At 41.0% G+C, this 21,721-nt stretch overlaps 2 protein-coding genes across 9 annotated transcripts in view; one reads left to right on the forward strand and one right to left on the reverse strand.

Moving 5' to 3' along the window:
- Positions 1-432: 432 nt before the first annotated feature.
- Positions 433-17,975, reverse strand: LOC115175610 (protein cornichon homolog 4). Of its 6 annotated transcripts, none has more exons than XM_029734989.1 (6): positions 17,882-17,975; positions 17,297-17,365; positions 14,947-15,060; positions 4,348-4,460; positions 1,810-1,950; positions 433-1,616 (listed from the first exon to the last, which is right to left on the reverse strand). In XM_029734989.1, the coding sequence occupies exons 1-6, from the start codon at positions 17,948-17,950 to the stop codon at positions 1,589-1,591; spliced, it is 534 nt and encodes a 177-aa protein (XP_029590849.1). In that variant the 5' UTR covers positions 17,951-17,975; the 3' UTR covers positions 433-1,588. The 6 variants fall into 6 exon arrangements, with proteins under 6 accessions (XP_029590849.1, XP_029590866.1, XP_029590859.1 ...); XM_029735006.1 differs by lacking the exon at positions 17,297-17,365 and adding an exon at positions 15,963-16,041 and having other exon boundaries at positions 1,478-1,616; positions 17,882-17,968; XM_029734999.1 differs by lacking the exon at positions 14,947-15,060 and having other exon boundaries at positions 1,478-1,616.
- LOC115175598 (fasciculation and elongation protein zeta-2) overlaps positions 14,910-21,721 on the forward strand; it is a 31,333-nt gene continuing 24,521 nt past the window's right edge. The window contains exon 1 of one of the 3 annotated variants that reach the window (XM_029734957.1): positions 14,910-14,932. Coding sequence is in view for 1 of the 3 variants with exons in the window: in XM_029734976.1 (XP_029590836.1) it covers positions 17,372-17,382 (11 nt within the window). In the remaining 2 variants the exon portion in view is untranslated. Of the gene's footprint in view, positions 14,933-17,288; positions 17,383-21,721 lie in introns of those variants that run through there. The other 2 variants (XM_029734967.1, XM_029734976.1) reach the window with 2 other exon arrangements.

The following is a 21,721-nucleotide window of genomic DNA, read 5'->3' on the forward strand; positions in this document are numbered from 1 at the left end:
TGTTATGGCATGTATAATGAGAGTAAGAACAGCGTATAGGCTAAGCATTTTTCTATGACACAGATCTCCCCTGCATCAGGCAAGCGCCTGCCCACAGGTCATTACAGCCACCACCAGCTTGTTCTATTACAGAAGACTGATAGATATAAAAATGTATACACACGCCACACACCTCAGTACAGATCAAACACTAAAACAATCACAGATGTGTTCTAGGTTCAGCTTATGCAAGTTGTTCTTTTGAGACGTACCTTATTTTGGGGCTTCTTATTTCCCTCTCCTTGCTGTAAACGTTTGGCAAGGTGAGAAGCCATTATTAGGTTTGGAAGAATCCGTTTTGCATTTAAGTGTTATTACAAAAAGTGATTGTACTGTTATGTAACGTTGTGTAGGAGAAGTTATGTATGCATATTTTCAATAAAGCATTCAGGGTTTTAAGACCGTGATGGCTTTAATGATTAGCAGCTTACGAAACAGTCATGGAAATTATATTCTCAGAACATGACTTTGGACTACAGTATTAGCCCTACCTCAATACAATCTCACAAGAAAAAGACACCAATTGTTCTCTTTCAAGTTTAAGAAACCCCACAAATTATTTTCCAAAGCACAAATAAAAAGTCATTTTAGTTTGATTTAAACAATCTGAACACACACCCTTCCCCATAGAGAAATACATTTGGCTGGAACATGGTCATTCTCAAACTGCACAAATAACATACATAGTGATGTATAGTAAATGTGCTTTTGTCATACATAGTGAAATGTAATACAACTATGATACAGACAAGGGATTTGATTCAATCTGAAGCACTACATAAATTTAAAGGCAATGTTACATGTCAGCTCAATTGGAAATTACCTTAAATGAAATCGCGCTACAGCGTAGCTCTTCAGTGCTACGGATTGAATCGAGGTTATATTGCCCATTGATACACAGTCGAGTGATAAAAATAGGGTTGAAAAACATTTTCCAATCCAGGTGCATGTATTCCCCTGAGTACACTTTTTATTTTATAATACCAATCAAATGTGCACCTTTCAGCAGTCAGGGGATGTCAGATCTATAACTTATTGATGTTAAGAGACTGCAAGAAAATATAATAGAAATAGATCGCCAAAACACAGGTTAGTATTCTGCAAAAGGATATTCAATTCAAGAATTTTCCAGCATGTTGACAAGAGACAAAAAAATAAATATGACAATCAAATATGGCATTGACATATCAAAGATGATGTTCGGCAGGCTGCAAGAGGATGTGATTGGCTCTTGGCTGAAAATGTGTTAGCCAATCGTATGCACCACCTAGCCTGTACGATTGTCATGTTTTCCATCTGCCCAGAGAAGCAGTGCATGGACAGCATTGTTGGACACAGGCTGAACAAAAGCACACGCACACACAATTCCAGGGCAGTTATGAGAACAGAGGTATGTAATGGAGGGGAGGGGGGTCTGAGCAATGATTAGGTGTCCAAAGGAGTGTAATGTCAGGTGACTCCAGCTGAGCAGAGGACTGAGAACATATTGAACACCACATACTGAATAGTTTGTGATTCGGCCGATTGGATAAAAACGGCCATGGGCATCTCAATCGTTGATCAGTGCCAGGATCATGCTGTGGAGGAGAAAGGAAGCGTGTGACAAGTGAAGAAATTACTTTAATAACAAAACTTAAGCTCAGGCTAAACATAAACGTTATCCTGTACTAAGCAATAAATAAATGAGCAGTAAGATTAGCTATGTTAGTACTGTAACATATGACAGCAGCTAGCATATAGAATCCCAGACAGCAAGGGACAATCTCTTACCTGTACAGGTAGATGAAGAAGCAGAGCAGGTGGAAGCCGAGTTTGATCATGGACTCCTTCATGTGAGACTTTAGTTGTCCCCGGTTGTGGATCTCAGTGGGGTCAAACACCCCCATGTTTCCCATGGGCACCTTCCAAACCCTGTCAGATAAACAATAGGTAGACAACACACGAGACATTAGAACAACCATAGCATTGTAGGTAACAGCTTGGGTGTGGGCTATATCTCTAAGAGCTGGGGAGTTTGTAAGGGGCTTACATGGGTTAGGGTAGTTATAGTATTACTTGTGGGTGCTAGACTTCCTGCTGAGCAGGGGGCAGTATGTCAAGTTCAACAACATCACCCAAAAGGAACTCATCTCTACAGTGCTATTATTCATATGCACCAATGACCTGAAAGGCTCTGATGGGAACTGCTTGGCAGTGAAATATGCAGACACCACCAGGCATCCTCAGATGACACACTGCATTTCCAAACAGATGTAAACAGGGTTCATCACTGGTGCAATAACTACCTCAAACTCAACAAAACTGCTTACTGATTTCATGGGGAAGGCAGACTCAGTGAGCCACCTAGTCCTGATTGGTGAAGAGATAGTGTTGAGTTGTAGGGACCTGGGAACCATCATGGACAGCACACCCTTTTAATGCCAACACTCAGAACATCAATAAAAAAGACCAACCACGACTGTACCTCCTGCGCAGACAGACAACTGAACGTTAACACCTAGACACTCTCCAACTACTACACCTGCCATATAGAGAGAGTGCTGACTTTCTGTTTCCTGGCCTGGTACGGTGGGCAGTCAGTGGCTAATAAGGGTATTCTCAGGCGGACTGTGAACCTGGGGTCCAAGCTCTACGGGCTGCAATGCAGGGGTCTTCAGAGACACTATGATAAACTGGCAAGGGACAAGGCCAAGAGCATCATAGAGGACCCCACACACAATCTTGCCCAATGATTTGAGCTGCTGCCCTCCAGAAGGAGATTAAGGGTCCCACTGTTCAGTAAGAATAGGAGCAAGGCCTGTTAAACAGTGGGACATAGGACAGATGCAGGCCCAATACACTGTCGGACAGTATAATATGTGAAAATGTAAGTGGGTGAATCGTATACTAACTTTCCAGTTTTCAGTACCGCATGTAATACAGTTGAAGTCGGAAGTTTACATAAACTAAGGTTGGAGTCATTAAAACCTGTTTTTCAACCACTCCACAAATTTCTTGTTAACAAACTATAGTTTTGGCAAGTCAGTTAGGACATCTACTTTGTGCATGACAAGTAATTTTTCCTACAATTGTTTACAGACAGATTATTTCACATAATTCACTGTATCACAATTCCAGTAGGTCAGAGGTTTACATTCACTAAGTTCACTGTGCCTTTAAACACATTGGAAAACTCCAGAAAATGATGTCATGGCTTTAGAAGCTTCTGATAGTATAATTGACATAATTTGAGTCAATTGGAGGTGTACCTGTGGATGTATTTCAAGGCCTACCTTCAAACTCAGTGCCTCTTTGCTTGACATGCTGGTGGAAACGAGCACAAAAGTATCTATTTCCACAGTAAAACGAGTCCTATATCGACATAACCTGAGAGAGGCTTGCAAGCTGAAGAACACCAGCCCAACCGTGAAGCACAGGGGTGGCAGCATCATGTTGTGGGGGGTGCTTTGCTGCAGGAGGAACTGGTGCACTTCACAAAATAGATGGCATCATGAGGATGAAAAATGATGTGGATATATTGAAGCAACATCTCAAGACATCAGTCAGAAAGTTAAAGCTTGGTCGCAAACGGGTCTTCCAAATAGACAATGACCCCAAGCATACTTCCAAAGTTGTGGCAAAATGGCTTAAGGACAACAAAGTCAAGGTATTGGAGTGGCCATCACAAAGCCCTGACCTCAATCATATAGAAAATGTGTGAGCAGAACTGAAAAAGCGTGTGTGTGAGCAAGGAGGCCTACAAACCTGACTCAGTTACACCAGCTCTGTCAGGAGGAATGGGCCAAAATTCACCCAGTGTGTGGGAAGCTTGTGGAAGGCTACCCGAAACGCTTGACCCAAGTTAAACAATTTAAAGGCAATGCTACCAAATACTAATTGAGTGTATGTAAACTTCTGACCCACTGGGAATGTGATGAAAGAAATAAATCATTCTCTCTACTATTATTCTGACATTTCTTAAAATAAAGTGGTAATCCTAACTGACCTAAGAATTTTTACTGGCATTAAATATCAGGAATTGTGAAAAACTGAGTTTAAATGTATTTGCTAAGGTGTATGTAAGCTTCCGACTTCAACTGTATATTGTGTTGTGTTCGTATGCTGACGTCGCGAAATGAATTTCAATGTAAATGTAAAATGAAGTACATCTTATCGTAAGGTTTACAACACAGCCACTGATGACAGCTCTGAGCGGAACCCCTCACTCCTCAGACACAAAAGTGTCTTTAGTGCTCACATAGGAAAAGAAGATGCCGTTGGTCATTAACATTCAGTTGTCATAACAAACAATAGGTACAACGTACTTACCTGTACATGTCCCAGGCGGCCACAGGCAGGTTGAGTAGGAAGACAAACCAGTGCAGGGAGACAAGCATCAGCACTGTTGCCAGGGCCTGGCCTACCAGCTCTGGTACAACCCACTGCAGATGCACATTATGAAAAGTATATGAGTACAAGCATACAGGACACAATAAAAGACAATGGGCCACAGAGGTATAAGTCAGGAAGCTGAAAGTTACTAACTACATGTAGGGTAAATCCATTTGAATTCAATAACTTTTTGACTGCACACCTTTTAATTTGAACGAAACCTTCCATACATAGGCCTATTTAACCATTGGAGAAGTGCTCAGAAAGTGACTTTAGGGACCTGAATTCCAAAACATTCACGAGATAAAGGTGCTCAAAGTTAACCCATTTTGCATACCCCACCATACCATGTCGTCATCACTGGAAAAGAAAAACAGTTGAGATTTATATCATTTAAAACCTTACAAAACAGGGTTGTCAAATTGTTTGACAATTTCTAGATTTATTTTTATAATGTCCTTTAACCTATTGGGGCTAGGGGGCAGTATTTGCACGGCCGGATAAAAAAACGTACCCGATTTAAACTGGTTACTACTCTTGCCCAGAAACGAGAATATGCATATAATTAGCAGATTTGGATAGAAAACACTCTAAAGTTTCTAAAACTGTTTGAATGGTGTCTGTGAATATAACACAACTCATATGGCAGGTCAAAACCTGAGAAGATTCCATACAGGAAGTGCCCTGTCTGACAATTTGTTGTCCTTCTGTTGCATCTCTATCGAAAATACAACATCTGTGCTGTAACGTGACATTTTCTAAGGCTTCCATTGGCTCTCAGAAGGCGCCAGAAAGTGGAATGGGGTGTCTGCTGTCTCTGGGCAAAGAACAGCAGCAGAATTTGTGAGTGGTCAGCCTGGGGACAGTGACACTGAGATGCGCATTCACGAGACTACTCCATTTTTTTCTTTCAGCCTTTGAATGAATACAACGTTGCCCGGTTGGAATATTATCGCTATTTTACGACAAAAATAGCATAAAAATTGATTTTAAACAGCGTTTGACATGCTTCTAAGTACGGTAATGGAATATTTTGAATTTTTTTGTCACGAAATGCGCTCGTGCGTCACCCTTCGGTTAGTGACCTGAACGCACGAACAAAACAGCGCTATTTGAATATAACTATGGATTATTTGTAACCAAAACAACATTTGTTGTTGAAGTAGAAGTCCTGGGAGTGCATTCTGACGAAGAACAGCAAAGGTAATCCAATTTTTCTAATAGTAATTCTGAGTTTAGGTTGTCCCAAACTTGGTGGGTGTCAAAATAGCTAGCCGTGATGGCCGAGCTATGTACTCAGAATATTGCAAAATGTGCTTTCGTCAAAAAGCTATTTTAAAATCTGACACCGCGATTGTATGAAGGAGTTCTGTATCTATAATTCTTTAAATAATTGTTATGTATTTTGTGAACGTTTATCATGAGTAATTTAGTAAATTCACCGGAGGTTTTCACTAGGTATGCTAGTTCTGAACATCACATGCTAATGTAAAAAGCTGGTTTTTGATATAAATATGAACAAAACATGCATGTATTGTATAACATAATGTCCTAGGAGGTTAGTGCTGCATTTAGCTGTGGTTTAGGTTTTTGTGACATATATGCTTGCTTTGAAAATGGCTGTGTGATTATTTTTGGCAGGGTACTCTCCTGACATAATCTAATGTTTTGCTTTCGCTGTAAAGCCTTTTTGAAATCGGACGATGTAGTTAGATTAACGAGAGTCTTGTCTTTAAAATGGTGTAAAATAGTCATATGTTTGAGAAATTGAAGTTATAGCATTTGAGGTATTTGTATTTCGCGCCACGCGATTCCACTGGCTGTTGACTAGGGTGGGACGTGGCTCTAATCGCATATATTGTACCTTAGACCCTATTTTACATAGTCTAAGATGTTTGTGTTGTGTCATCGGTTAAGACAACATGCTCTTGAATACAAGGTGGATGTCCTGTTTTGGCTGATAAATGTTCAAATATGGGAATAAAATTGAAACGTCAAATTTTGAATGGTACCACAAAGATGGTTGGAGGTCCACACATCAGAGAATGTTGACTTGAATGGGAATATCTGTTGTTTTAAATTATACTGTCAATCATCCATAGGAAACCTATTGAAATCATAGAAATATAGATAATAGAATAGACATGACTAAGTTGACAGTCGACGATGGGCGGTCATCTTTGTGGTAGAAATTAGAAGTAGAAATTTCAATTAATTTGAAATGTCAAAAGCTAAAAAAAAAAAATCAATCTTGCGACTTGTGACGGCCGGCCGCCCAACAACCTGCCTGCTTGACCCTATCCCCTCCTCTCTTCTCCAGACCATTTCCGGAGACCTTCTCCCCTACCTCACCCCGCTCATCAACTCATCCTTGACCGCTGGCTACGTCCCTTCCGTCTTCAAGAGAGCGAGAGTTGCACCCCTTCTCAAAAAACCTACACTCAATCCCTCTGATGTCAACAACTACAGACCAGTATCCCTTCTTTCTTTTCTCTCCAAAACTCTTGAGCATGCCGTCCTTGGCCAGCTCTCTTGCTATCTCTCTCAGAATGACCTTCTTGATCCAAATCAGTCAGGTTTCAAGACTGGTCATTCAACTGAGACTGCTCTTCTCTGTGTCACGGAGGCTCTCCGCACTGCTAAAGCTAACTCTCTCTCCTCTCATCCTTCTAGACCTATCTGCTGCCTTTGATACTGTGAACCATCAGATCCTCCTCTCCACCCTCTCCGAGTTGGGCATCTCCGGCGCGGCTAACTCTTGGAATGTGTCCTACCAGGTGGCGTGGCGAGAATCCGTCTCCGCACCACGTGCTCTCACCACTGGTGTCCCTCAGGGCTCAGTTCTAGGCCCTCTCCTATTCTCGCTATACACCAAGTCACTTGGCTCTGTCATATCCTCACATGGTCTCTCCTATCATTGCTAAGCAGACGACACACAATTAATTTTCTCCTTTCCCCCTTCTGATAACCAGGTGTCGAATCTCATCTCTGCATGTCTGGCAGACATATCAGTGTGGATGACGGATCACCACCTCAAGCTGAACCTCGGCAAGACGGAGCTGCTCTTCCTCCCGGGGAAGGACTGCCCGTTCCATGATCTCGCCATCACGGTTGACAACTCCATTGTGTCCTCCTCCCAGAGTGCTAAAAGCCTTGGCGTGACCCTGGACAACACCCTGTCGTTCTCCACTAACATCAAGGCGGTGACCCGATCCTGTAGGTTCATGCTCTACAACATTCGCAGAGTACGACCCTGTCTTACACAGGAAGCGGCGCAGGTCCTAATCCAGGCACTTGTCATCTCCCGTCTGGATTACTGCAACTCGCTGCTGGCGGGGCTCCCTGCCTGTGCCATTAAACCCCTACAACTCATCCAGAACGCCGCAGCCCGTCTGGTGTTCAACCTTCCCAAGTTCTCTCACGTCACCCCGCTCCTCCACACACTCCACTGGCTTCCAGTTGAAGCTCGCATCTGCTACAAGACCATGGTGCTTGCCTACGGAGCTGTGAGGGGAACGGCACCTCCGTACCTTCAGGCTCTGATCAGGCCCTACACCCAAAGAAGGGCAGTGCGTTCATCCACCTCTGGCCTCCTCGCCTCCTTACCTTTGCGGAAGCACAGTTCCCGCTCAGCCCAGTCAAAAAACTGTTCGCTGCTCTGGCACCCCAATGGTGGAACAAGCTCCCCCACGACGCCAGGACAGCGGAGTCAATCACCACCTTCCGGAGACACCTGAAACCCCACCTCTTTAACCTGTTGGGGATAGGGCGCAGTATTTGCACGGCCGGATAAAAAAACGTACCCGATTTAATCTGGTTACTACTCCTGCCCAGTAACTAGAATATGCATATAATTGTTTGATTTGGATAGAAAACACCCTAAAGTTTCCAAAACTGTTTGAATGGTGTCTGTGAGTATAACAGAACTCATTTGGCAGGCCAAAACCTGAGAGATTCCAAACAGGAAGCGCTCTCTCTGACCATTTCATGGCCTTCTTGATCATCTCTAACCAAAACAGGGGATCTCTGGCATGACGTGACATTTTCTAACGCTCCCATAGGCTCTCAGAAGGCGCCAGAAAGCTGAATGGTGGCTTTGCAGGCCCTGGCTGAAAAACATTAGCGCATTTTGTAAGTGGTCGATCAGAGGACAATGAGACTGAGGCGCGTGCCCGAGCTGACACCATGTTTACTTTCTCTCTCTTTGAACAAAAACAACCACTCCCGGTCGGAATATTATCGCTTTTTTACGAGAAAAATGACATAAAAATTGATTTTAAACAGCGGTTGACATGTTCGAAGTACGGTAATGGAATATTTCAATTTTTTTTGTCACGAAACGCGTCGGGCGCGTCACCCTTATTTACCCTTCGGATAGTGTCTTGAACGCACGAACAAAACGCCGCTATTTGGATATAACTATGGATTATTTGGGACCAAACCAACATTTGTTATTGAAGTAGAAGTCCTGGGAGTGCATTCTGACGAAGAACACCAAAGGTAATCAAACTTTTCTAATAGTAAATCGGAGTTTGGTGAGTACCACACTTTGTGGGTGTCAAAATAGCTAGCCTGTGATGGCTGGGCTATCTACTCAGAATATTGCAAAATGTGCTTTCACCGAAAAGCTATTTTAAAATCGGACAAAGCGAGTGCACAAAGGAGTTCTGTATCTATAATTCTTAAAATAATTGTTATGTTTTTTGTGAACGTTTATCGTGAGTAATTTAGTAAATTCACTGGAAGTGTTCGGTGGGAATGCTAGTCACATGCTAATGTAAAAAGCTGTTTTTTTATATAAATATGAACTTGATTGAACAAAACATGCATGTATTGTATAACATAATGTCCTAGGATTGTCATCTGATGAAGATCAAAGGTTAGTGCTGCATTTAGCTGTGGTTTGGGTTTATGTGACATTATATGCTAGCTTGAAAAATGGGTGTCTGATTATTTCTGGCTGGGTACTCTGCTGACATAATCTAATGTTTTGCTTTCGTTGTAAAGCCTTTTTGAAACCAACCAGTGTGGTTAGATTAACCTGTCTGGGCTAGGGGGCAGTATTGAGAATTTTGGAAAAATATGTTCCCATTTTTAACTGCCTCCTACACCAACTCAGAAGCTAGAATATGCATATTATTGTTCAGGTTTGGATAGAAAACACTCTGAATTTTCTAAAACTGTTTGAATGGTGTCTGTGAGTATAACAGAACTCCTATGGCAGGCAAAAACCTGACAAGGTTTCAAGCAGGAAGTACCCTGTCTGACAAGGAGTCGTGCGTCTTGCATCTTTTTATTGAAAAGTAAGGATCTTAGCTGTAACGTGACAATTCCCAGGGCTCCAATAGGCTCTCAGAGCCCGCGAAATAACTGAAGGTTTACGAGGGAGCCTCAGGTTGAAACATATTATCGCCTTTTGTAAGTGGATGCTCCGAGGACCTTTGAATGATGCGCGTGCATGAGTCGCTTCTGAGGAGAAATTTTATTCGGCTGTTTAGGCTCAATGCATACTCCCGGTCGGAATATTATCACTTCTCTACGACATAAATGGCATAAAAATTGGTTTTAAACAGCGGTTGACATGCTTCGAAGTACGGTAATGGAATATTTAGACATTTTTGACACGCCAATGCGCCATGCGCGAAACCGGGAAGAAGCATTCTAGAACTCACGAACAAAACGTCGCTGTTTGGATATAACGATGGATTATTTGGGACCAAACCAACATTTGTTATTGAAGTAGAAGTCCTGGCAGTGTATTCTGATGAAGAACAAGCAAGGTAAGAACATTTTTCTTATAGGAAATGTGATTTTGGTGGATGCTGACCTGGGTGGGTATCTAAATAGCTAGCCCTGTAATGCCGGGCTATGTACTTAGATTATTGCAAAATGTGCTTCATCCGAAAAGCTATTTTAAAATCGGACATATCGAGTGCATAGAGGAGTAATGTATCTATAATTCTTAAAATAATTGTTATGCTTTTTGTGAACGTTTATCGTGAGTAATTTAGCAAACTGTTAGTAAATTCAACGGAAGTTTGCCGGGGGTTATGCGTTTTCTGAACGTCACATGCTAATGCAAAAAGCTGTTTTTTGATATAAATATGAACTTGATTGAACAGACATGCATGTATTGTATAACACAATGTCCTAGGTGTGTCATCTGATGAAGATCATCAAAGGTTAGTGCTGCATTTAGCTGTGGTTTGGGTTTATGTGACATGATATGCTAGCTTGAAAAATGGCTGTCTGATTTTTTCTGGCTGGGCACTCTGCTGACATAATCTAATGTTTTGCTTTCGTTGTAAAGCCTTTTTGAAATCGGACAGTGGGGTTAGATTAACGAGATTCTTGTCTTTAAATAGCTGTAAAATAGTCATATGTTTGAGAAATTGAAGTAATAGTATTTCTAACGATTCAAAAATCGCGCCACTGGAATATCAGTAGCTGTTACGTAGGTGGGACGAAATCGTCCCACATACCCCAGACAGGTTAAACTAACCAGTGTGGTTAGATTAACGAGAGTCTTGTCTTTAAAATGCTGTAAAATAGTCATATGTTTGAGAAATTGAAGTAATAGCATTTCTAAGGTATTTGAATAACGCGCCACGGGATTCCACTGGCTGTTGAGTAGGTGGGACGCAAGCGTTCCACTGGCCCAGAGAGGTTAAGGAATACCTGGGATAGGATAAAGTAATCCTTCTAACCCCCCCTACCCTCCCCCCCCAAAAAAGATATAGATGTACTATTGTAAAGTGGTTGTTCCACTGGATATCATAAGGTGAATGCACCAATTTGTAAGTCGCTCTGGATAAGAGCGTCTGCTAAATGACGTAAATGTAAATTACAGTGGTCTAAAGGGTTGATTCCATTCTATGAATAATATTTCTATGATTGAAATGACACCCACCCTGTATTCAAGAGCATGTTGCGTCTCAACCAATGGCGGCACAACACAAAAACCTCAGATGATGTGAAATAGGATATGAGAATATGAAGAAAAAATATTTGTACACTTTTTTTGATAATTGATGTTCAAGGTTTCAAAATGACATTTGGAATTCCAAAAATATTTGTCCAATAAATAAAATAGTTTAACACTGTTTGTAAGCTTTTAAAATGATATCACACTGAACTATCTTTTCTAGTGAAGAAGACATGGATGTCTCATGGTATGGTGGGGTATGCATAATTGGTCAACTCTTAGCACCTTTATCTCCTGAACCTTTTGCCAATCAGGTCCAAAAAGTCACTTTCCGACCACTTTTTCCATGGGCAAACATGTATGGAAAGTTTTACTTAAATCAAAAGGGATCCTGCCAAAAAGTGATTTGAATTCAAATGGATTTAGGGATGGATCGACATTTATAGAACGGTTACCTGGAGGAAAATGGGAGAGGGTTATGCTTTTTCAATTAGTCAAGTGGAGGGTTTAGTGTTTTATTAATCTAGTCCAGGGGAGGGTCATGTAATTTGTAATTGATTGAAATGTCAATATTTCTCTGTGTTTTAGAAGTAGTTGCTTATTAGGCTATAAATCCATGTGTGCCCGATGCCGCCCCTCATCTCGGTTTCTCCCCTGGGCACTCAATATCAAGTGCGCCTATAGGCTATTTAGTGTGTTCTCAATAAAACGATCAATAGCCTATAGGCTACGAAGTGCATGCTCAAAAAACACAGAGCAAAGTTATATTTCTAAGATAGCTGCTGGGATGGTGTAAATGAAACTAGGCTGCATTACACACTGCAATGGATAATCCAAACCTGAGCCCTGGCCTGCTCTGCTCTTGCTAATCAAAAACATTTTTGTGTGCAGTTTAACCAATAGCTGTGCTGTGTAGGACTATGGGGGCAGTTCAGGAGATTCAAAGTTGCCATCTACTTTATGTTTTAATTATTATTTTGGGTACAGGGGAGGGTTGATTTTTTGAAAACTTTTTTTGAAGCATTCAGGGAGGGTTTTTGTAAAATATATTTTACTGAAGGTAGGGCCATCCATTTTCAATTCAGAGAGGTCCAATTTTCTCCATGTAAACCTTATTTTAAATATCGTTCACTCCCTTAACCTATACCAACATTAACAAAATATGACATTCTTTCTCATGTCTGCTCTGCACTCAGGTGCACAGCTTGTACTTATCATGAGTCCTATAGAATACCACAGTATGAGTCATAATACCCATGAAACCTAGCGGTCGAACAGGGAAACAGTTCCAATAATTTTTCCACCATTCATTTTTCCCCATAGGAAATTTTAGAAACACTTCAAATAAACGCTGTTTCTCATGTAGGCTTACCCTTGAGTGACTTCTTGATAACTGTGTAAATCTCTCCAGGACAGGCCTGGGCAATTATTTTCCATGGAGGGCCACATTAGAATATATTTTTGCCATCGTGGGCCAGAATCATATTACAGGATTATACATCATGTGTATGACTGTGTTGACAGATATCTACTGTAAATCACATCCATGTTCTCCTTTTGGTAGGTATTTCCATTATTAAACATGCAATGTACTACACGGAGAGAAAAGGAAACTGAACATTCAGCACCACAGACAGAACTATTGTTAACAGGTATGTACAAAAACACAAGAGAGAGCTCAACATTACATTTCAACTACCGTAATTTCCAGACTATTAAGCGCACCTGAATATAAGCCATATCCACTGAATTTAAAAAAATATATATTATTTTGAACATAAATAAGCCACAGGTGCCTACCGGTACATTGAAACAAATGAACTTCACACAGGCTTTAACGAAACACGGCTTGTAACAAAAAATAAAAAATTTGCAGTAAGCATTAGTTGTCTTTTTGCACTGAGTCAATTCCTCACACTGCTATTTCCAACGTCTTATCATCGACTCATTAAGACCAAGCTCCCGTGCGGCAGCTCTATTTCCTTTTCCAACGGCCAGATCAATCGCCTTCAACTTGAAAGCTGCATCATATGCATTTCTCTGTGTCTTTGTCATGATGAGGGTGACAAAATGACTACCGTAATCAGAATGATGGGAAGTTTGAAAGCGCTCGATTTAATCTAAACAGTAAACAAAAACGTTGTTTGACCTTAACCCGTTCGCCAATTTCATTGGTCTAATCTGAAAGCTTCATGCCGCCAAAAAACTGAGCACGTCAAAGAATGTATTTAAAAAAATAAAAAAAAAATGAAAGCGGGAAAAATCCATATATTAGCCGTGTCATTGTTTAAGCCGCGAGGTTCAAAGCCTGGGAAAAAAGTTGCGGCTTATATGAAGTCTCTGATGGGCATTGACTAGAGCAGTGCAGTCAGGTTTAGTTTCTGACGTCGCTATGCGCAGGATTTCTGAGAGGTGCGAGTCAGTAAGAGATGATCTGTGCCTTGACTTGTTATATTTCATCACTGAAAATGTCTGTTCACATACATAGGTTGACCCAAACAGTGCAAACATCTTCTGAGCATCACTCCTAATCTTTGGAAAGTTTTGTTCATCGACAGGTGCCTAGAACCTCGTCAGGGACATTGGTGAACTATTCAGAACAATCACTGCATCAGACTGAAGATCGATAAGCTCAAGTTGCAGGTCAGTGGGAGTGTTATCCACATTGAAGTTGAAAGGAAACCAACAGCATGTCATTTTCCAACATCTGAAATACTCAAAACGACGAGAAAACTCACCGTTCAAAGCACGCAGCAGCGATGTATACTTCTACCGCTGGTCATCTGATAGGGAACAGACTAGTAGTCGGAAGGTGGGTGAGATTGTTGGCTTCTACGTGGCAGGTCAGGAAGAGTAACTTTCCCTTGAAGGCTTTGACAAGGCTGTACATCTGATGTGCAAAAAGGCTCTTCCCTTGTAGTTTGGAATTCAGTTCATTCATGAGGGCCATGATGTCCACAGTGAAGGCAAAAATCAGCCAACCATTCTTTATCTTGCAGTTGATGGAAATCCACATATTTTCCTTTAATTTGCAAAACCTCAGCAATCTCCGACTTCAGGTCCCACACCCTTTTAAGCACCTTTCCCAAACTGAGCCATCTCACGTTTGTGTGTAAGGGGAAATCTGCATGATCCGACTGTCTCTTCCAACAGTGAGACAAACTGCCTGTGGTTTAAATATTTTGCTCTTATGAAGTTTACCACTTTAGTGACTGTATCCACAACATGGCTCATTTTCAGAACACATTTACAGAGCACCTGCTGATGAATAATGCAATGCAGGAAAATAATGTTCTGATCTGGTTCAGCTCAGCTACTTGATCTTGTATCATTTTCAAAAGGCCAACGTTTTTTCCTGTGAAGTTTGGGCACCCATCAGTGGTCACACTGGTTAACTTTTCTAAACTCAGTCCCAGCTTTGCCACACACTTATTAACCTCCTCCAATGAATATTTCACTGTGGTTGTGCTCTTCATTGACTGCACCGAAGTAAGCTCCTCTGCAATTACAAAGTCTGGGGTTATGCCTCATAAGAATATCAACAACTGCGGCGTGTCACATGCATCACTGCTCTCATCCAGGGCCAAGGAGAAATAGGTGAAATCCTTTACCTTGTTTTTCAACTGTTGTTCCATATTCTTTGTGATGTCCTCAACATGCCGAGTCACCGTTCGTCTTGACAGGGAAACATTTTTAAACAGCTTTCTTGTCGGGGCAAAGTATTGCTGCAGAGTCAATGAAACATTCTTTAATGAATTCGTCCTCAGCGAATGGCTTGCTATGTTTAGCAATTGTGTAGGACAGTACTTAGCTAGCACTCGCAATTCCGTCGTTTGCTGAATGCAGTTTTGTGAGAAGTCCTTGCTGCTTTTGCAACTGAGAAAACAACTATTTCGATGCACTTGGCCTCTGCTCAGAAGACATATTCCTATATTTCTCTGCATGCTTCGTCTGGAAGTGTCGGGCCAAGTTGTAGTCTTTCAAGACAGCGATGCTCTCTTTGCACACAGCTTTCCCTGATACCTCAATAAAGAAATATTTCTAAGTCCACTCTTGCTGGAACACCCTACATTCATTGTCTACTTTCCTTTGAAAAACTAATTTTAGCCCAATTTCTAGCTAGCTACTATTTGTAATGTGTGTCAGCCTGTCAGTCACTGCCTGTCCTCGTGCAGTTGTTACTTATACGTGCCTTCAAAATAAATGTCCCACAAGCGGTCGGAGTTAAATCATTACAAAAAAGGCGAGTATTCATTATGCTTTTAATTTGAATAACAAATACTTTACTATCGCAAATTCTTTATGTGATCTGAGCATGAGTCCGCGGGCCATAATGAATCAGGTCGCAGGTCGGCCTTTGCCACGCCTGCTCTAGGATAAAGTTACTTTTATCAATATATTTGCCTGTATTTACCCCCCCCCCCCCAAAATGAAAGGCTAGTTTACTGCTAATGTGGCTATCATAAAGAACTCCAAATGCCATGATGATCTGGACGAGACTATCGAATCAAGGCAAAATGTAGGATCTCTAGATTAACTATCTAATGTTAGGTAAATGTAGTAATGAATAAATTTAAATGGACAATTCTGTGAACTGTCTCGTGCAAGTTATAAATTGACACAGTACCTGTTTGCGAAGGTGTCAGCTTGCGGTGGTCTGCAGGTGCTTGCAGGGATTTGTAGTTTTGCATGATGTCTACTTTGATCTTAATTAGCATTTTCGAATCAGAGTTAATGGAACAGAATATATTGATAAATCACCTTGTCCGAGATAGAACATGGTTATGAAAACATCACGCCAGGGTAAGCCTACACGAAACACAGCACTTATTTTAAGTGTTTCATTTTTCCCATAGGGGATTTTTAGATTGGTGGAAAACGATTGGAACCACTTTCCTGTTTGACCGTTAGGTTTTTGGTATTATGACACCTCCACTGTGGGGCTCTATGGCATTCCACGTCCTTTTTGCAGTGGGAAATGTCCTTACCCTACCCAAATGCTCTGTCTAAACGTAAATACGCCTCACTTGCGATAGGGTTTTGGAAATGTTTGGAACTTAATAAAAATGTCAGTTTCTAACAAAACAGCAAGTATAGTGTAGAGAATCATTGTACCATCTAAACAGCTGTGAAATATCTTCCATAACCAAAAATATTGTAATTTCATTTGTTTGAATGAAAATGGTGTACAAAACCTAAAGTAAAGACGCAAAAACGAAACGGAAGCACAGAATTCGCACATAAAACATATCTACCTCTTCTTAGACTTGCTTTCAATGAGAATGACAGATCTATAACACACATTTCTATGGGAATTTGACCCAGTGACCAAAAAGTTACATATTGCAGCTAACTTTCATATCAGCGACGAAAAAACTAAAATACACAGTTTATCAAAGTTACACCCTGCTGTGTAAAAAAAAAAATATCCAATGTTGGGAGTTCGATTTAGCTCACCCGGTTGACCCGGTAGGGCCGTTTATCCGTGTAAAAAAATTATTGCATTCGTTTTGACCACAGGCTGCCTCCCGGCTTTGTGGAGTGGGTAACAAGGTGGGATATCTCGCTTTATTAGCTGGGTGCTCTGCCATATATAACAATTACTTAAAACGAATCCGAAATTCAAGAACATTGGGAAACGTCGGCACACCAAAATGTGGCCCGGTGATGCTCGATTTGCGATTCACAAATGTATCTTTTGAAATTTGAAATATTATTTATTGCTGATGTGAAAGTTCAGTCCCAAATGTTTCCAAAACCTTATGGCAAACGAGATGTTATGTTTCGAACCGTTAAAACAGTGTCGGGATTATAGTTTACAGTGAGCCAGTTGGGGTCTACACCTTTAACCGAAAGCCCTAAAGGGAAGCTATGCCCCCTGGGTTCTTGAGAGCTAGCTAGCTGTGTGTACATGCAAAACTATATATTTGAAAGGAAATTACCCATGACAACTGTGCTTACTCTGTTTAACTTCGAACAGCAGGCTCGTGCATTGATGTAGTCACATTCTAGATCGGAGAGGGTAATTACCTATTCATGAAGTTAAGGTATGTAAACTGTCTGGACAGAGATGTATAAGGCTAACGTTTAGCTATACCGTAACAGTTTCTCTATATTCTGAATGTCAGCTAACGCAAGCGATGAAGCCATTGAATACTTGGGAATGTGTGAGTAACTAGGACTGTCAGTCTGTTTAACCACTGAACTTTTGCTAGGAAAAAACAAGCAGCAGACACTGCATCTAAAATATGTCAACACTGCTGTTGACAGCCAGAAGATCGACATTTTAAAGTGCAAAGGACAAACAGGGCGTTGGCTAACTGGCCCTTGCTGGCTAGTTCGCTAACGTCCGTTTATCAAGACACAGCAGTAGGGATTGGATTGATACGTTTGATCATGGTTAAATCACCGCCACCGTTAACTAGCACTTGTCTGCCACAGACATGTACCCACAAAGCACGAGCGGTAAAACGTATTGATTGTAACAAAGAATAGTAATAGAGATCCAGTACACAACGTATTAGCTAATGTTCAAGAAAAGGATACGAAGTACACCGCCAGAAAAATCAAAGCACAGCAGTCGACTAGCGATAGAATGAACACAGCCGCCTCCATCTTTCGTCTTCCGCATTCACTGCTATTTCCGGGTATTTTGAAATTGGTGCAAAGGGTCAGGTTTTACCTATACTGCCACCTCTCGTACTGTAGTAGATAGTTTGGAAGGGAGTGGAGCACCGCAAGTTTAAGACCATAACTTAGTCATTGTTCTCCCTCTTTACGTCCGGTCTTAACAAGAGATGGGTCACCTTTGTTTGATACTGTTTTCCTTGATTTATTTGGCGTGGGCTACGGCCAAACAGTAGCCTGTGATGAGTTTGGTTAATAAATTGTAAATTCGTAAACGCAATCCTCTGTCTGGACATTTGTTCATTTAGGATCTAGCCAGGTCATTACAATATTTTTACTCACCAGAATATAACGTCTTTTTTCTGACCACCATACGACCAGTTGGTCATAATTGTGACCACTATATTATGCAGCCTACTGGTCATAGTTAAGATCTCATCATAACCTGGAAATGACCACCTCACTACAGCTTATAACGTACACTTTTTTCTAAAAGGTTCCGAAAGGGTTCTTCAACTGTCCCCATAGGAGCAGTGGCAGTTCTAGACCATTTCAAATTGGGGGGGGGGGGGGGGGCAAGCTTGGACCAGTTGTACTGTTAGAGGGGCCAGTTACATTTGACGTTATTGTTGTCATATCGTTTTGCATGTGGTACGATACTGTTGTGTTCCGCCTAAAGCCGTCCCTCTAGAAAATGTGTGGGTTAAATTAGTGTCCCGCTTTGCCACTGTCTAATAACGGATTTTAAAAAAGAACATAGCAAAAATGAGTTCTGTAAAAAATTATTTCATACTCCACATTTAGGGGGGCCACAAGGGGGTCCAAAATTGTTGTCACAGGGACACTGCCCACCCCAGAACCGCTAGTGAATAGGAGAACCCTTTTTGGTGCCAGGAAGAAGCCTTTTTGGTTCCACGTAGAAGCCTCTGTGGAAAGGGTCCTACATAGAACCCCAAAAGGTTCTACGTGCAACCAAAAAGGGTTCTTCAAAGGGTTATCCTATGGGGACAGCTGAATAAACCTGTTAGGTTCTAGATGGCACCTTTTTTCTAAGAGTGTACTGTAAAATGCATTGCTGAGGATAAAGTTGGATATTGAAAACATTGTTCATTACATTTCTATTTGTTTCCATAGTCACCAATTAAAGTTAATCTGCAACATATTCTTACATTTTAAATAGATCAAGCAATGGCAAAAACAAATCTACATCACAATTTTTCGCACATCTGCATATAGTAATTGTTTCAAAATTCACCCACAGACATTACATGAATAGAAAGACTGGGATACAGAGTATATAAAGGCCCATTGTCTTATTTGATTAATGATTAATAAGCATGGTTTGTTGGGGCAGAGTCTCACAAGGTCCTCTGAGCACAGAAGGTGATCTGGAGCGTAGTGGCTCTCGGAGAGTCGTGTGATGTGTCAGATCTGCAATGAAGAGAATCAGCACATTACATCTGTATCAATTTTAGATTTTAAAAGAAAACTAGAAAAATACATTCTTGAAGAAACTTTGTGGAATCAGCTGCCTATAGGTATTTCCATGGTGCTAGTTGACACATTTTGTGGCAGTTATAGCTTAAAGATGTCTTTAAAAAAGAGCAAGGTGCTCATATACATAGTTTGCATCCTTCTACACCACTGCAGTCAAGGGCATATTTTAGTACTTTCCAGAGGGCCCGCAACAGATCAACCTACTGAGTTTTCTGGCTTTTCATGGCACTTACTGTAAGCATAAAAAGAGAAGAAAATGAATTAATGATAGGCATAATGTGGGCATGCAGGACATTGTCGTGACTTTACCTTCATTAATCTGATGATTTATTTATTTAATCCACTAATTATGTTGAATTGTTACCTGGTTAAATTAATCATGTAACAATTAACTCATTAGGATTTGGGGCACCATGGAATAAGTTGTTTAAAGAGTTAGCATCTCCCGATTAAAACTCTATAAAGGTACAGTTGAAGGTGGAAGTTTACATACACTTAGGTTGGAGTCATTAAAACTTGTTTTTCAACCACTTCACACATTTCTTGTTAACAAATGACAGTTTTGGCAAGTCGGTTAGGACAACTACTTTGTGCATGACACAAGTAATTTTTCCAACAATAGTTTACAGACAGATTATTTCACTTATAATTCACTGTATCACAATTCCAGTGGGTCAGAAGTTTACATACACTAAGTTGACTGTGCCTTTAAACAGCTTGGAAAATACCAGAAAATTATGTCATGGCTTTAGAAGCATCTGATAGGCTAATTGACATCATTTGAGTGAATTGGACGTGTACCTGTGGGTGTATTTCAAGGCCTACCTTCAAACTAAGTGCCTCTTTGCTTGACATCATGAGAAAATCAAAATAAATCATTCAAGACCCCAGAAAAAAATGTAGACCTCCACAAGTCTGGTTCATCCTTGGGAGCAATTTCCAAATGCCTGAAGGTACCACTTTCATCTGCACAAACAATAGTACGCAAGTATAAACCCCATGGGACACGCAGCCATCATACCGCTCAGGAAGGAGATGCGTTCTGTCTCCTAGAGATGAACGTACTTTGGTGCGAAATGTGCAAATCAATCCCAGAACAACAGCAAAGGACCTTGTGAAGATGCTGGAGGAAACAGGCACAAAAGTATCTATATCCACAGTAAAACGAGTCCTATATCGACAACCTGAAAGGCCGCTCAGCAAGGAAGAAGCCACTGCTCCAAAACAGCCATAAAAAATCTAGACTATGGTTTGTAACTGCACATGGGGACAAAGATTGTATTTTTTGGAGAAATGTCCATTGGTCTGATGAAACAAAAATAGAACTGTTTGGCCATAATGACCATCGTTATGTTTAGAGGAAAAAGGGGGAGGCTTGCAAGCAGAAGAACACCGTCCCAACCGTGAAGCACGGGGGTGGCAGCAGCATATTGCGGGGGTGCTTTGCTGCAGGAGGGACTGGTGCACTTCACAAAATAGATGGCATCATGAGGATGAAAAATAATGTGTATATATTGAAGCAACATCTCAAGACATCAGTCAGGAAGTTAAATCTTTGTCGCAAATGGGTCTTCCAAATGGACAATGACCCCAAGCATACTTCCAAAGTTGTGGCAAAATGGCTTAAGGACAACAAAGTCAAGGTATTGGAGTGGCCATCACAAAGCCCTGACCTCAATCCCATAGAACATTTGTGGGCAGAACTGAAAGACCGTGTGCGAGCAAGGAGGCCTACAAACTTGACTCAGTTACATCAGCTCTGTCAGGAGGAATGTGCCAAAATTCACCCAACTTCTTGTGGGAAGCTTGTGGAAGGCTACCCAATACGTTTGACTCAAGTTAAACAATTTAAAGGCAATGCTACCAAATACTAATTGAGTGTATGTAAACTTCTGACCCACTGGGAATGTGATGAAAGAAATAAAAGCTTAAATAAATCATTCTCTCACTATAATTCTGACATTTCACATTCTTAAAATAAAGTGGTGATCCTAACTGACCTAAGACAGGGAATTTTTACCAGGATTAAATGTCAGGAATTGTGAAAAACTGAGTTTAAATGTATTTGGCTAAGGTGTATGTAAACTTCTGACTTCAACTGTATATATCTATTTCATCGATAAACAGTCACCTTATTAATCATTACCTCTTATCATATTCATCATTCTGAACCTCCTCCTCGTGTTGATTATTCAGGGATCAGGATTCTGACCACTATGGACATGAGCTGCAGCTCTTCGTCTCTCTGGTCTAAAGGAAGAG

This window comes from Salmo trutta, chromosome 3, assembly GCF_901001165.1.
Source record: "Salmo trutta chromosome 3, fSalTru1.1, whole genome shotgun sequence".
Lineage (NCBI taxonomy): Eukaryota > Metazoa > Chordata > Actinopteri > Salmoniformes > Salmonidae > Salmo > Salmo trutta.